Source organism: Semicossyphus pulcher, unplaced genomic scaffold (assembly GCF_022749685.1).
Source record: "Semicossyphus pulcher isolate SPU_LCO1_2020_fin unplaced genomic scaffold, fSemPul1.0.p SCAF_22, whole genome shotgun sequence".
NCBI lineage: Eukaryota > Metazoa > Chordata > Actinopteri > Labriformes > Labridae > Semicossyphus > Semicossyphus pulcher.
The window spans coordinates 8,261,167-8,276,252 of NW_027211696.1; the positions used below are offsets into that span (position 1 = coordinate 8,261,167).

Here is a 15,086-nt window from a genome sequence, read left to right on the forward strand (position 1 = left end):
CTACAAACATTAGCCATGGTTGTTTCGTGAAGCTAATGTTCTTATCCATCAAGAGGCTCAGTTTCAGTAGAAAAGTAAAGGCACATGATGTTTAAAGTCAAAGACAAGAAGGAAAAGTCTATTCAAACCGGTGAACAAGCACAGGGACACACTGGGCAGCACGGCTGAAAAGAAGGAGGGTAAAGAGAGGGATTAAATTACATGCGGACCCCGGCTGTGACCCCCAAACCACACGCTGCGTGCTCCGGTCAGCTGATCTGCAGAAAAATACCACAGTCCATTTCTATACATGTCAGTTTTACAAAGATTAATTGGCTTGCTCTGAAGCTCCGAGTGATCCGCCGTGGTTGAGCAGCTTGGAATTGATTTGTAAATCAAACAGCTGTTTTTTTTTGCCCTGTTCAGAAAAACGTGAACAATTACAGGCTGAAGATTAAAGCTGAAGTTTAAAGTCTGAATAAAAAAACCCCAGACATGAAGACAAACGATCCCCGTGGACACAAACTAGGTATTAACTGTGATTTTTATGGTGATTAGACTGAAGAACCATTTCACACGCTTGCATGTTGCATTAAACTAGAGATAAATGTGTCTTTAATGTGTGTGAGATCACATTCTGAATTCTGATGTATGTATTTAAATAATTATGCAATTTGTAAAGTCATCATTGCAAAAAGAAAAACTTTTTCCAGCCAATGTTGATTTATTTGTGGGTGTTCAGACAATATCAAACTAAATACTAAATAGTATGCTGTGAACAATAATTGAACATATCATGGGAAATGTTGTTTTCTGGCTTTCACATGGACCTCCAAACAACATATGATTTAGAGTATAACATGGTTATATTTTCTTACTTGAAAGTGACATTAAATCAATGTGATTTTATTATGAATGTAGGCATAATGATTTGTATAAAACAAAAACAATACAAAAAAACTGATCAGGTTTCTGATGTATGATTTCCAGGCTAACTGGACGCTCAGATACAAGTTCTTGTGTGTATTGATGCCATGCACTTACATCAACTTCTCTGATTTGTTAATTTTTAGGACGTTTTCTTTAACAAATATTTGTCAAATATGACAAGTTTTACCAAATGCTATATTTTTTCTTGCTCTTTTTATCTTAGAGTTTATCAGAGCTATATCAGAGGATGAACGGTACGACACGAGGGGATCATTCTGGCAATAAAACTATATATAGTAGCTGTTTATGTATCAAGTACTTGTGTGACATCACATTACCTCTTCATGTGAACATATGTCAGGTATGAGGGTTTGGTGTGAATGTCAAATATAGTTATGGTGTCAAATCTCGTCTTAAGACATATAAGCAAATATAGTGAACTATTCTGGATGTTTCTGTGTTTTAATGAGCAGATTTATGTACGTTTAGTTGAAGAGTTGTCTTAATGTTGTTATACATTTGAGTTAAACTGTAGATGTCTTTTGTTGCGTGCCTTCTTTAACACTTGGAGTAAAAACTGCACCTTTGTGCCACAAGTTAAAGCAACTAAAGATGGAAAACATCACTTTTGCTAAATTAATCAAATATGTATAATTGAATTGAAATGACTCATTATTGAAGCACCGATAAATATTCATGTAATATCTTCCCCGTTCTCCAAGTCTAACTTAATATTTGTTGTGCCATCCTGCTGTGTGACACTACCAGTTACTCTAATGTCTACTTTGAGAATATCCAGAGCTGTTTTTTTTCTGTAAGTGTTGCTGCACATGTAGAGGTCACTGCATCAATTATACACTAATGTAAGTGTTGTCTAGATGCATGTCGTCCAATAAAAGCAAAGGCATTCAAAACGAGCCAGCTGTTTGTTTTCTGTTTGCAGATGTGACATTGGCTACAAATTAAAGCAGGCTATGACAGATCTCAGATAAGGAACATTTACTTTGTACAGTCACACATAATAGTAGACATTAACATTAAATAGAGAGTAAAGAATTAATTCCTGATTCAAGTATTTCTGCAGCATCAGGCACGCTGTAGCAGAGCACTGCAGCACACAGCCTGCAAGATCTCTCTATAGCTTTACAGTGGTGCGCTTCATGCAGCAGCATAGACACAAACACTTACAAGCTAAACTTTAGAGAAGAATTAAAGCTCCTGTGAGGAGTTTTTCGCTGGTTATGAAACGGACTGTAATTAATTCTGATTACTCTGTATGACCTACAAAAGCAAACCAGACCATCAGCAGCAAGATTGATTATTTCTTTATAGTTATTTTTAATGTCTAAAATCGCTGGTGGGGGGGTAGGTGTCAGACGAACTGCATGCTGCCTTTGTTTACATTTTCCAGGGCAAAATTGAGTGATACATATGACTGTTAAAAAAAGCTGATTTTTTTTGTCAAAATCCACCACTCAAAGGTATAATAAGTAGGATTTTCCTAGAAAAATAAAAAATAGACTTTTATAAATATATAATAGAAATCATCACTTATGAGCCTCTATACATGTGTGTTGGCGAGTGTGTGTGCAGACCCTTGTGAGACCCTTCCCTCTGCATCTATTCTGTTGTTTTGCTTTGCACAGGACGTTTTCAGGAGGGGCGCTGTTGTGGTTCCCTGAGCCAATCACAGCGTACAGGTGAGAGTGGGAGTGGTTCAAATTAGCAACTAGGCCCCATTCAGACCGGCAAACATGGCTAAAGCGCGTTGCAGAGTTGGCCTTCTTTCTGTTGAACAGGTAGGTGCCTGAAACAGGGTAGGACAAGCTAACTGGCGGTTAGTATGCTAGCGCAAAGGTAACCTTGATGTTGTCGGTGTTAGCTCGGCGGGATGGGATGTGTTCTCCCACGAGAGAGTGAGAGTCAGAGACGGGGCCAGTTTGAATGTGTTGTTGACTAAATGCAAAGAGAAATCCTACTTATTATACCTTTAAGCATGTACAGGACTAAAGAGCAGCAAAGAGATGAGAGGTACAGCTTTGTCCACAGGGGGCGCCAAAATCAACGCAAACCAAAAGCTCCTCACAGGAGCTTTAACATGCATACTTAATAACTGTAGCTAATGAGACTACATGTAGTTGGCACAACAGCAAGGAACATTACATTGTTGCAATGTGAGAGGAACAGATCTTTGTTTAGGAGGAAGTTGTGACTATTTATGTCAAATGTATCAAGGGGCCATTTAAGGGATTGAACATGCTTTAGAGTCCATTTCAAAGTTGCTTTAAGAACAAGTGGACTAGCATTTAATTGGTACCAATAATTGCAACAGATGTGGATGAGTGTCACATAGCCTGAGCTCATGACAGGGTCATACAAACAAGATCCAGCAGTAAATAAGCCACAAGCTCTGTCCTCACATATGGCTGAAAGTTAATTACTGCACTTAAGCTTTACTTAAAGGACCCTTATGGAGTTTGCTTGTAAATAGTAAAGTTATGTTAAGTTATATTCAGTGACCTTGAGGTCTAACAGACATGTTGCATGCATTTACTTCCTCATAACAAGTGAAATCAATGCTCATTTTCTGTCAGTCTTTCTTTGAACTTTGCTCAGTTTGTTGCCATCAAGTCACAAAAAAAGGAATTGCCAGGAAAGCAGGTTGTGCACATCCTAAGACTAAAAAGATGGGCATCCACCCGTGAAAGAAAGTGCTCCTTAGTCCAGTGGTCAGATAGGTATATCTGAAGGTAGGTTAAGTCCCACTTCAGATAGAGACAAAGGAGACCTGACAAAGAAGACTAAATATCACAAAGCAGGGAAAAACACAATTTAATGAGTCATCTGCTGCAAACACTGCATACGTTACACAACATGTGGAAACAATTCAAAGTATATACATGTCATCAAGAGGAACTACCTCGGCTTGTTAATAAAAGATGTGTTAACGAACTTCCTCACTATGAAAACTTCATTATTAAATTTAATCCAGATCAGGAGTTTGCCAACTTTACAATTAGGAAGGAAAATGGAGTTTTCCAGTGTCTGGGACAGAAATTAAATTTAGTCAGATCAGTGATTCCCCCTGGTGACGCAGCACAGGATTAAAATGAAACTAAAATTATTTCCATCTGCTCAGCAATCCTGCAGCTCTGTCGGGACGACGTCACATCAAATGTAACTCCTGTGAGGATTCTCCCTGTGAAGGCTCTCTACAACACGCTGCCAAAATGTCAATTATGAGTGTTAATTCATATTGCCTGTATGGAAATGGCTAATCTAAAATTAACTCAACCTTGCTGTTTTAGAAGTTTGTGTTTTAAATGTATAATTTACATCTTTATTTAATGGGAAATGGAAACTTTTTTTAGTATCAGCTTAAAAACGTGTTTCAAACTGACACAAAAGTGACTCCTTCTCTTATTAACATGTATTCTGTACCATTCCTCCAACTCTGAATGTCAAACCTCCACTTAACACTGATCTAAACCACAAAGTGAATAACTTTCAGCCCCACTCTGTGTTCGTTTTGACTTTCCATCCACCCGGAGGAGGCGGCAGCAGAGAGAGTGGGAGGTCAGGGATGGAGAGGAGCTGCGGAGGTACGTCACTCTCTGCTCTGTCGTCTTCACTGTCTTCTTTAGTTTTCAGATCTCTGCAGGGATACATAATTGAACAGTTGAATTTTAAATCATCAGGAAAAGCCATTAGCCATGCTAACCATGTATGAAACCAAAAAGAATGGGGATACCCTTTGACGCTGGGGGCAGCCTGCTTCTTTTCTCTTCTAGAGAGCCATTCCTCTATACTCCGCCCAGGCCTAAAGCTGTCCTCAGAGTCCTCTCTGAGCTGTCGTTCATCTGAAACAAATTAGACCTTCATTATCTAAACATATCGGAATTCCCACAGTCATCTGGATACAATTTCTGGGACAATACAGTTTTTTTCTGGGAATGAATGAGCAATTCATGACCATACTTCCCAACATCTGCAACATAGCATGTGAGACAATGTGAATGCAATGTTGGATTTTCACGTCATTATAAAAGAAAAGATTATATCTTAATATTAATATTTGAAAGTAATTTGTGTATCAAATGTTGCTTTGAGTGATTGTACATTTTTAAAAGTTATAGATCACATGGTCGACAACACTACGTAAGGGTTAATGTATAGTGAGCAGTTTGTTATCACTGCTTTTGGCAGATTGATATGATTACAGTTAGTTCTCCGGATCGTGTGATTAGAGCGCATCCCTAGCAACGGGCTGTTCTTCTTAGCAACGGTCTGTTGTCAGACCACGGAATGCCGTAATTAACCAATCAGAATCAAATATTTAACACAGCCGTGTAATAAAATTGCATAACAACTCACCTTCCACCTGCCTTTTTAAGTAAGCCAGATCCTCTTCGGACATGTGAGAAAATCTGCAGTTAGGGCCAAAATCACATATGCCTAAAAACATAAAAAAATAAAAAAGATTCAACAAAAAAAGAATGTGTTTACAAAAAGCATTTAATTAAGTGAACTGGGTTTGTGAGAAATGTACTGCTGTGTTACCTTTTTGGAGAAACTTCCGGCAGGCTTTCTTTGCTTGCTCATCGTACAGAATGGCTGAAGAGTCTGTAAAAACAAAATATGATAGTGTGGTCGTGGTTGTTTATATAATCCTCTATCATAAAGTTAACAGGTGGGCAGCCAAGGCGGCACAATGAAATGTAAGCCTTTTTAATTCTCCAATAAAAAGGTTTAAGACTTAATAGTTAATTTAAATGCACAGCATCACTTACTCATTTTAAAAAACAAATTATTGTCTGTCATAAAAATACAGCATGTAGTTAGATTTTTACTGCGAACACATCTCAGAGGTCTGAGGACTAACTGCAAGTCTCACCTCTGAAATGGTCGAACCAGGCCTTTTTAGATCTGTGATGCTGAACACCGTTCAGATGTTTCTTCCTGTTGTGCATGTTGTCCTGAAAGGACCGGTCACAGTAGTCACAGTAGTATCTCCTCCCCATGGTGAAGGTGATGTGCTTAAACCAGCAGGATGTCACCTTTTAAATCTCTGAAAGGCAGTAAAAAAAAAACCTTTATACAATTGCTCTAAAGATACATGGTGAGTGAAGCGCTGAAATAGCTTTTGTATGATACATCAGCAGCAAATTTAAAAACTATAGATTTGCAAAAAAATGTTTTTGATTTAATCTCTATTAATTCAACAATGCACAAATTCTTCAACACAAAAATGCCAAAGAAACCGCATTACAGTACATACACAACCCTGTTTATATCTAATCATGGTCCGAGTGTTGCATTCATGTGAACAAATGCACACACATGTAGGTACAGAATTAGCTTACAGCTAAACTCAACTCAACTAAAAAGAAAACCATCTATATCAAAAACAAGTACAGGTGGTATAAGTAGCATTCCTTTTCTGCCATCTACTGGTGTAGTTATGGAGGTGCCTTGTTTTTACCAACTTTTATTTTGAAAATTCTTTGTTACTTCCTGCTTACCATTCAGATACAACTGTCTAAAAGTCCGAAGCAACAAAGCTCTTTCAAAATATACTAAGCATTTTAGCGTGCAGTTCGATGCTGAAACGAGTACTTCCCTGGATAACCCAACGTAACAAACCTTCACATACCTAAATAGTTGTCCGTAGCACTGATACATTTGAATAGTTAGCTTACATGCTTGTTGTTTGGATGCAGTCACACCAATAAATATTTGATTTAAATCCCTGTGAGCATTGAATATAAACAAACGAATACACAACCAGTTGACGAAATGGTCAAACTACCTTCCTCTGTGATGTTTGTTTTTTAAGACTGCACAGAATGAAGAAAACTGGTTGAAAAAAATCGTATTCTTACCATGGCTGCTGCCCGTTCCTCAAATACAGTGTCTTTGCAGGGTCAAAAGACGAAATACAATTTCTGCGTCACCATCCGTTCATGCGCAGTCGCACTATCCCGTCAACATGGCGCTAGTAAAGTCCGTCTACAATCTGCTCTTCAGGAGGACGTCAACTTTCGCTATAACCATCATGGTTGGAGCAGTCTTCTTTGAGCGACTGTTCGACCAGGGTGGTGATGCGATTTTTGAGCAAATGAATCGCGGGGTAAGTGTGTCCTTTGTTGTTTTAATGCTAGTTTTATCCTGACCTTGTAGGCAGAGGGCGAAGCGGCGCTAGCGTAAGCTAAGCTAACAGTTAGCTTGCCCTATGTACCGGGTAATTTCGTACTTCTAGTTTGTTGGTACAACATAGTTATCGGTTTATATGTCTAATCTTACTTTATATGTGATTCATTTTAGAAACTATGGAAACACATCCAACACAATTACGAGAGCAAAGACGAGGAATAGGACGCGGCTCCGGGGCTATCTACGGCTGAAGTGCATCTGTTGTCACACTTCCTCGAACCATTCTCGCTGGACTCCACACCTGAATCTGACATCAGTCAACATGGACAATGTGCTCAAAGTCATGCCCAGGCTGGCAGCGGCTACCAGAGGACCTGTGGGAGCTGATGACTGTCCAGACCACTATCAACATGGAGCAATGGTTCCTGTCACCTCGCCCCCCTCTTCTTCTTGTTATTTGTAATGCATCGCAGATTGTAAATGGTTAAATTAAACATGTGTTAGTGTCTTACATATGTTGCAATGTTTTGATTTCAAACTGAGTAGGGCATTCATTTGTAAGAGCAGTTATCATATAATGATTGTCTTCTACTCTTAGATATTACATTTACTTCTTCCAATTTACGTTACTAGTGTACCTACAATCAGAGCTTACAAAGCACATTTTAAAAAGCATCATATTTTGAAAAGAAAGTATGGCCAGGTTGGCAGATTTCAGAGTAATCCTACTAATCACTTTCGCTTCCTAAATGGAAGTAAATGATGATTTTCAGTACATACATCTTCACTATCAATTGATACTAAAAACATGCCTTTCATACGACAGACATTGTAATGAGAAGAGAATTAAAATATTTAAGTCAACTTTGTTTACTGTCTTTTACAAAGCTCTGAACTAGCTCAATCTATATGGCTTGATGCTAAAAATCTAAGAATATCATTTGTATAAAAATAGTTTAAACTTATGTATCACATGTCACTTTTGATGAAGTCTACAGGCTACATACAGTAGTTAACTGTGGCCCCTCTGCTTGTATCCTTGTTAGTGACCTGTTTATTGACAAAAGGTTGTTGTTCCTTACTGAAGCAAGGCTAGATCAGCTGGCAGCATGGGCGCTGGGTTGAGGCAAGGGCAACATGTTTGACAGAGGGCAACAGGTGCTGCTTCTCACAATAATCACAAAAGTAAACAGCCATTTGCTTATGTATGAACTGAAGTTCAGTTGTCTATAAGCACAGTGGAAAGAAAAAGATCGCTTCTGTATCCATCCTGTCAATGATTAGGACACATAAACCATGGGCAGGTTCAGATAAGGCCAGTACCATTCAAATGCCCTGCATACAACTGCACCTCAGGCCTCTAGGGGGCACACTAACACAGTATGTCCCACTGAGAAATAGGACGTGTTGTTTGAACTTTATAATAATAGGGTTTTTTTTCCTATGTTTTTTTATTTTCTCTTTATTATACAAGATACAAGTACAAACTTTTAAGGCATTGTTTCATTAATCCACATCGTAAATGGTGTTTGAACAGAAACATAAAAATGGAAACATAAAATTAGACAGATACAACAAAATACTAATAATAATGAAAATGCCTTCAAACAAGAAATGACATTCTTCTAGCGGGGGTCCTACTCAAAAAGCATAAACAAGTCCAATAAAGAAAAAGCTGATGATGTGACTACCAAACAGAACCAATTTCAAGTTTCTGTCTCTCATGATACACCAGCTTTAATTGACTCTGGTTTAGAGGATGTAGCTTGTGTGCCAACATTAACGTCAGCTCCAAAACACAAGCCAAAACTCCTTCACATGTTCACACTAGAAGAAAATATGTTATACTGTTTCATCACTCTCTCACAGAATCCACAGCGTGTTGTTCCAGCTTAATCTTTCATATGAAAATGATTGGATGGTGGATGTCTTTGAAAACTTTAAAAGTTGCTTCTTTGGCTTAGGGACGGATTAGACAGGGTAAATACTGCTTCCTTAATCTTGAAGAACATGTTTACTTTTCAGCCGATTATGGAAGTATTGTGTAGATAAAACATTTCTAAAACACTTAATATTAAGCTACTTTCATAAAAGTTAAACCCAGAGTGTAAAACATGTTGACACTTATATTGCTATATTTTAGTTGTAGACATTTGTATTCAACTTAAACTGTAAAAACAGCATCTTTAAACCAACCCCACAGTCTGGTAAGCCACAGGCTTACACCCAGCTCTGATAAGTATTGTATTTCAGGTGTGAGCATTTTTTCACAGATCGTCCTGAATTTGGGATCAATATCTTTCTTCATGTTGTACCCCAGGATGGTCGACTCTCCAACTGGCTGCCAGGGGAGGAAACGTCCATCCTGAATCTTTTTAGCTTCGACTGCACCTCCATCCTCGATACAGATGGCCTCCATCTCTGCATTTCTTCTCCGGAGCTCCTCTACTTCCTGTCTCATTCTCTCCCTCCCGTACGCCTCCACTCTGGCCCAGAATGAGGCATTAAAGTGCTGGTAGAGTCTCCAGTCAGCCCCATTCCACCTTAAAGCTTTTTCTCTCAATGCGGTGCTCAGACGAGATACAGACGAGCTCTTGCGGGCGTTGAGTTTAAAATACAGGATGTCCTCCATGCTCCAGCAGAGTGTGTCCTTCAGCAGGATAAGGGACTCTTCAAAGTATTCGGCTATGAGAACAAAATCTAAATGACTCGATAAGCTATGAATGTCCCTCAGTACACGAGGATCATCCGCCTCCATGTTGTTATCAAAACCAAAGTCAAAAAAGAGCAAATTTCTGAGATAGAACGAGTTAAAAGCGTCTGGGCTGTAAAAGGTCTGAGGAGCGTTGAGAAATTGTTCCAGCTTGTTCTCTCCATTGATCATCCACGTGAGAGGAACCGCTCTGTGGTAATAATGGAAGGACGACTCAAAGAGATCCACGGGGTCCCGTAGGATGGTGATGTACACGGCGTCTGGATGAAGGAGCTTTGCTACTTCCTGGTGGTCGAAGCGCATGTGGTTACAAACGATGTTGAAACAGTCACCAGGCCGGTAGTCCTTCACCTGAGAGCACAGGAAAGGAGACGGGTAGAAGAAGTCATTGCGGCCATCGGGGAAGGCGAATTTCAGCTCGTGCTTTTCTCCAAACCTGAAGAGGATGTTGAGTAAAGTGCTGCTGGCCGTTTTATGGGTCTTCATGAACATGATGTTCACTTCAGGGGAGCACTTTTCTGACTGGGCTTTTGTTCTTTGAGAAGTCACATTTCTCTTTAATGACTTCATTCTGAGGGGACACGTGTCTTCTTGCGAGTCCCTAAAAATGAAACATAGGAATAAGCAAACAGATCGTCTTGCTTAACTCAGTCAAACAATATTTTCTTTCTGAATTCTTACCTATTCTTTACTTTGGTTGAGTTCGTCAAGCAGTACAGCACCAGCATGATGTTGATCAGTAAAACCCAGAGGACCAGCCGTCGAATCACGAGCCTGCACTTGTTTCCTTTGATGCCGGACATCATTTAAACCTAAAATGGAACCTGAGAATGAATTTAGAGAGCATCCAGGTATTGACCATATTCACATGGTGGCCATTTTCCTCTGATGTCACACTTAGGGTGGAAAGCTCAAAAGCTGTTATAACATCATACTGTTTGTTTTCCCCAGGATGCAGATCGTATAAATGTAAAACACAAAGAGTAAACATCCAAAAGGACAATTAGCCATATTTCTCTCTTTAGATTTTTTAACATCACATTTTTTACATTATATAGACTGTAGCCTCTGTATATGGGATGCGCGATTTAACCGCTAAGCTAAAGGCTATATGCTGAAGGCCATATTTCAAGCTAATACATCTTATTTGATAACCCATAAGCTAGCGACACCCAACGGCTAACGTTAGCATTCAGCTGCTTACTAACTAAAATTACTGAGAAAACACCTGAAAGCTACAACACAATACAATAGAATTTGTTCTTAATGTCTTGTTTGGTTAAATAAAGCTTAAATAAAAAATAAATAAATAAAAAAACAGAAAATTCCAAGCTAATTCCAAGCTAACTAGTCACTTCCCAGTTTACATTACGCAAGCTAGGAAGTGGGTGAATGTTAACGCTTGCTGTTAGGCATGGTAGCTTAGCTAATGGGGCCCCCCAAAACTTTTACTATAGACTACATTGTCTTTTCAGTCCTAAATTAATCGGTAATGGGTGAAATGATAACTAATGTCAGGTTCTCCACTTTTCAAACCTGCTTCCTTGAACACAGCAGTACATCATTACAACAGCATTAAAGCTTCCATTCCAGAGTGTGATGTCAGATGAAAACTGTGAATAGAGAACATATTACAGGGAAAAGACCAGTAAGGCTCTGAAGCTTTGATGCACGTTGTCGCTGTTTAGGTGTTGTGTTCTTGTTCAACTAATAATAATAATAACTTTATTTATATAGCACCTTTAAAAACAGAATGTTTACAAAGTGCTTTGACAGACAAAGCAAAGGCAGGAACTCAGGAAGATTACGGAATACAAAAACAGATTTAAGGAACTTTCAACAATGAGGCCAAACCGAGAGTATTCAAAAGAATGAAATTGACAAAACAGGAACAGAGGCATTTCGAGCAATAAGCAATGCAAATTAAGAGAAAAATGAATAAATAAAAATACAAATAAAAGCAATTAAAGACCGTAAAAGGTTATAAAAAAGACCCCAAAAAAAATGAAAATGAAAATAAAAATAAAAAGACGACATCCCATCAGAGGAAGAGAGATACAAAATAAAAGGGTTGGGATCAATAAAATGAAAAGAGATAAATAAATAAATTTAGAAGGAAATAAATAAAATAATTACAATTAAATTAAAGCCATAAATGATGGTAGGAATAGGAACAGGTGAATGCATATAAAGCATTTTCAAAATGCATTTCAAAAGGTAAACATCATAGAAAAGCAAGTCTGTAAAAATAAATAAAAATATAAGTGATCATGTTAAGCTCATGAGCAGTTGTAACGTCCAGGGGCCTGTGCCCTTTCATCTATATTTAACCTGATATTTGTTGTTCATGAAAAGAAGCAGGTAGAACGAGATCTTTATTTATCATAAAGATCTCGTTCTACCTGCTAAAGAGAAGAGAAAACACAGATAAGCAAGAAAAGTGCAGCATCATTCATTCACAGGGCCCCCGTGTTTACACTATAAACATGTTTATGGGGCGTACATTTGTCTTACACACATTTTTTAAGTGGAGGGAGAAAGTAGCGTTAGCATTTTAAACAAGCTAGTTATAAGCATCTTGTAATAGCATGGTGTTGTTTTCAAAGGGAAAACGATTTAATGTTTGTACTGTTCACACTTGACAGAAGCTTCCATTAAAAAGAATCATTCCATATACATTTATAACTTTGACTTCTTATCTTAAGCATTTCAGGAAAATGCCTGTAATGTATACAGTATATCTCAAATAGTAGTTGTAGTAGTACATTTCATTAAAACAAACACAAGATTTCTGAGCTTGAAATAACACCTCTGATTCTGAAAACTTATTTTGATTATCAGAACAGCAGGATTATAAATAATACATCTCAGAATAATTCACATAAGAACACAATGTGTGAACAAATAGAAGCAGAAATAAAAGTAAAGAGGTTTGTTTACCTGCAGACGACAGCAATAGCGGAGACTGTCTGAAGATTTTCTGAGTTGATATAAAACCCCTCTGTTGTTCGGCGTGTTACACACACTCCCTGCAGTCGCTCCTCATTGGCTGTGAGGGCCAAAAGAAGTCAAATCCTCCTCCAACAGGGACAACATTGTTTGTGTACAATAGACTACTGTTGGACGACACACCTCCACATAACTGTTCTCACAGATTAGAATGATATGTATTTATATATATATGTGCCTAAGATGTGCTAAATTGATCTGTGTATAAAAACAAACTTTACTTTTAAAATATGCATTAGTGGGTGTAACTGGGCCCCATGTAACCCCAACAGTATTTCCAAAATATACTCAATCAATGCTCCAAAAAGGCATCAATGTTTATCTGCCTTGTATTTTCCAGTAGTTTTGTTTGGCTAAATTTTACCATCTTAATCTCAGCAGCAGACCAGAGAACACACACATATGGCAAATGTGCCTATGAACACTTTTATTCTGTGTATGCAAACTAGTCAGTCCACACCCATAAAGGTTCGTCTTATTACATTGCTCTTTCACACTGAGATGGATTTGTCGTTGTATGCATGTAGGCGATATGTTTTGAAATAGAAGCAACGCCCTCCAACGCCCAGTATGAAGGCATGTGGATACATGTATCTAATGTGTGTACAGACTAGAGCCCGTTACAGTCACATACTCAGCTCTACGCCAGAGGAAGTAAAAACAAACAAACAAAAACAATGTATTTATGCCTCCACCTACTGGTCAAATTGTCTTTGGAGGGAACAAGAAACAAATCGATGGCATGAGTAGCGCCTGAAATAAACAGGAGAGGTCGCACCGCAGTCATTTACACACAGGATACCTGAGACTGCTCTCTCTCTCTCTCTCCCTCTCTCTCCCTGTGTGTGTGTGTGTGTGTGTGTTTCTCAAAGCATGTGAGGGTCAGTCGACCTTTTTCAAGACAGACGGACTAACAGGTGCAAAGAGGGTAGTGTGCGGGCAGATTGTCCTCTCCTTCTCTTAGAGCGATATAATTGTAACAATAAACCACATGTAATAAATATTGCTCCATGTGATGCGTTCACTAGAATGTGACGGATTTGAGGTCACGGTGACCTTGACTTTTGACCCCCCCACCAAAATCCAATGAATTAATCTTTGAGTCCAAGTGGAATGGATGTTCCCCTTCACGTTTGGGTAGGATATCTTATTCACAACAATGCAATGGAAACAATGGCAAGTGCTTTTTCAGGACATTCAAAGTGAGGTTGACCTTTGACCTAATATACCATCGCTTCATTATTGTATCCTCTTGTGTATTAGTGTGAAACCTTTGACCCACAAAATCTAATCAGTTCATCCTGGGGTCTAAGTGGACCCAAATATAAAGATATTCTTTCCAGGCTTTCCTGAGATATTGTGTTCATGAGAAGGGGACAGATGTGAGGTCAAAGTCACCTTGACCTCTGACCACTGAAACCTAAGGCTGTAAAAACTATTAATTTACCCCCAACTCAATTTTTTTTTTTACATATAATGAAAAAAGATGCATAAACTGAACCAGCAGGCTCTCAGCCCAGCTCGTTGTTGTGTTGTGGGACAGATTCCTGGACGCAGGCGATGCCTCAGCTGCTGTTGACTTTGGCTGGGAACTCACTAGGCCACATCGATTGAGCTCCGGCTGCCCACTAGGCTTTCGCGTTTTCATAGTTGTTTTTGTCAATGACATCAGAGCACGTCAGGGAAGATAACAACATCTATGTCACTACGAGATAAGATCAGGGTTGTATCAGTGCGGGTGTCAACAATGACAGAAGCAGGAGATTGTGTAACTTTAAGGCAGCATCAGTGTCATTGATAAACATGACAGTCATGACGTAAAACAACACAAAAAATCTCAGTGCTGTTTACCTTTAAGTAATAATCTCAAGGATTTTCATGTAAATAAATGTCTGTTAAGTTACTATCACCGCATGAGTTGATATGAATACAATGGTGATTGAGCCCACTGATGAAAGCCTTTGCATTTGCAGTATTACAGACTGGCTGTCTGTGGCGACTTTTGTAGAAAGAATCACAAGCGGCGCCCAGTTAGTGACGCGTTTTCCGTCACCCAGCAGTGGTTGGTCTGTCAGAGAGGGTAGGAGGAGCTAAGCGGCTGCTTTTCCGGTCTCTGCGAATGTTGCGAGTAAACAGTAATCTACTATGGCTGAACAAACAAAGAAAAGATGGATGACTACAGATACAACTTCAAAAAGAAGTGAAAATCCAAAGAAAAAGAAACAAATTCAACGCTCAGATGAAGACAAACGGTCTAAAAAGGAAAGCGACCGTCAGCCAGGAAAATCAAGAGTTACGACTG

The 15,086-nt window shown here is 38.8% G+C and overlaps 3 protein-coding genes across 3 annotated transcripts; 1 reads left to right on the top strand and 2 right to left on the bottom strand.

Moving 5' to 3' along the window:
* Positions 1-3,731: 3,731 nt before the first annotated feature.
* Positions 3,732-6,829, bottom strand: zmat5 (zinc finger, matrin-type 5). Its single transcript, XM_069673677.1, has 6 exons — positions 6,792-6,829; positions 5,804-5,977; positions 5,470-5,532; positions 5,284-5,364; positions 4,661-4,769; positions 3,732-4,564 (listed from the first exon to the last, which is right to left on the bottom strand). The coding sequence occupies exons 2-6, from the start codon at positions 5,928-5,930 to the stop codon at positions 4,417-4,419; spliced, it is 528 nt and encodes a 175-aa protein (XP_069529778.1). The 5' UTR covers positions 5,931-5,977; positions 6,792-6,829; the 3' UTR covers positions 3,732-4,416.
* A 68-nt stretch (positions 6,830-6,897) lies between these two features.
* Positions 6,898-7,573, top strand: uqcr10 (ubiquinol-cytochrome c reductase, complex III subunit X). Its single transcript, XM_069673683.1, has 2 exons — positions 6,898-7,039; positions 7,234-7,573. The coding sequence occupies exons 1-2, from the start codon at positions 6,899-6,901 to the stop codon at positions 7,282-7,284; spliced, it is 192 nt and encodes a 63-aa protein (XP_069529784.1). The 5' UTR covers position 6,898; the 3' UTR covers positions 7,285-7,573.
* Positions 7,574-8,582: 1,009 nt separating this feature from the next.
* On the bottom strand, positions 8,583-10,845 carry gal3st1b (galactose-3-O-sulfotransferase 1b). The gene is made up of 2 exons (XM_069673736.1): positions 10,457-10,845; positions 8,583-10,376 (listed from the first exon to the last, which is right to left on the bottom strand). Exons 1-2 carry the CDS (start codon positions 10,579-10,581, stop codon positions 9,227-9,229), a joined length of 1,275 nt encoding a protein of 424 aa, XP_069529837.1. The 5' UTR covers positions 10,582-10,845; the 3' UTR covers positions 8,583-9,226.
* Positions 10,846-15,086: the final 4,241 nt, after the last annotated feature.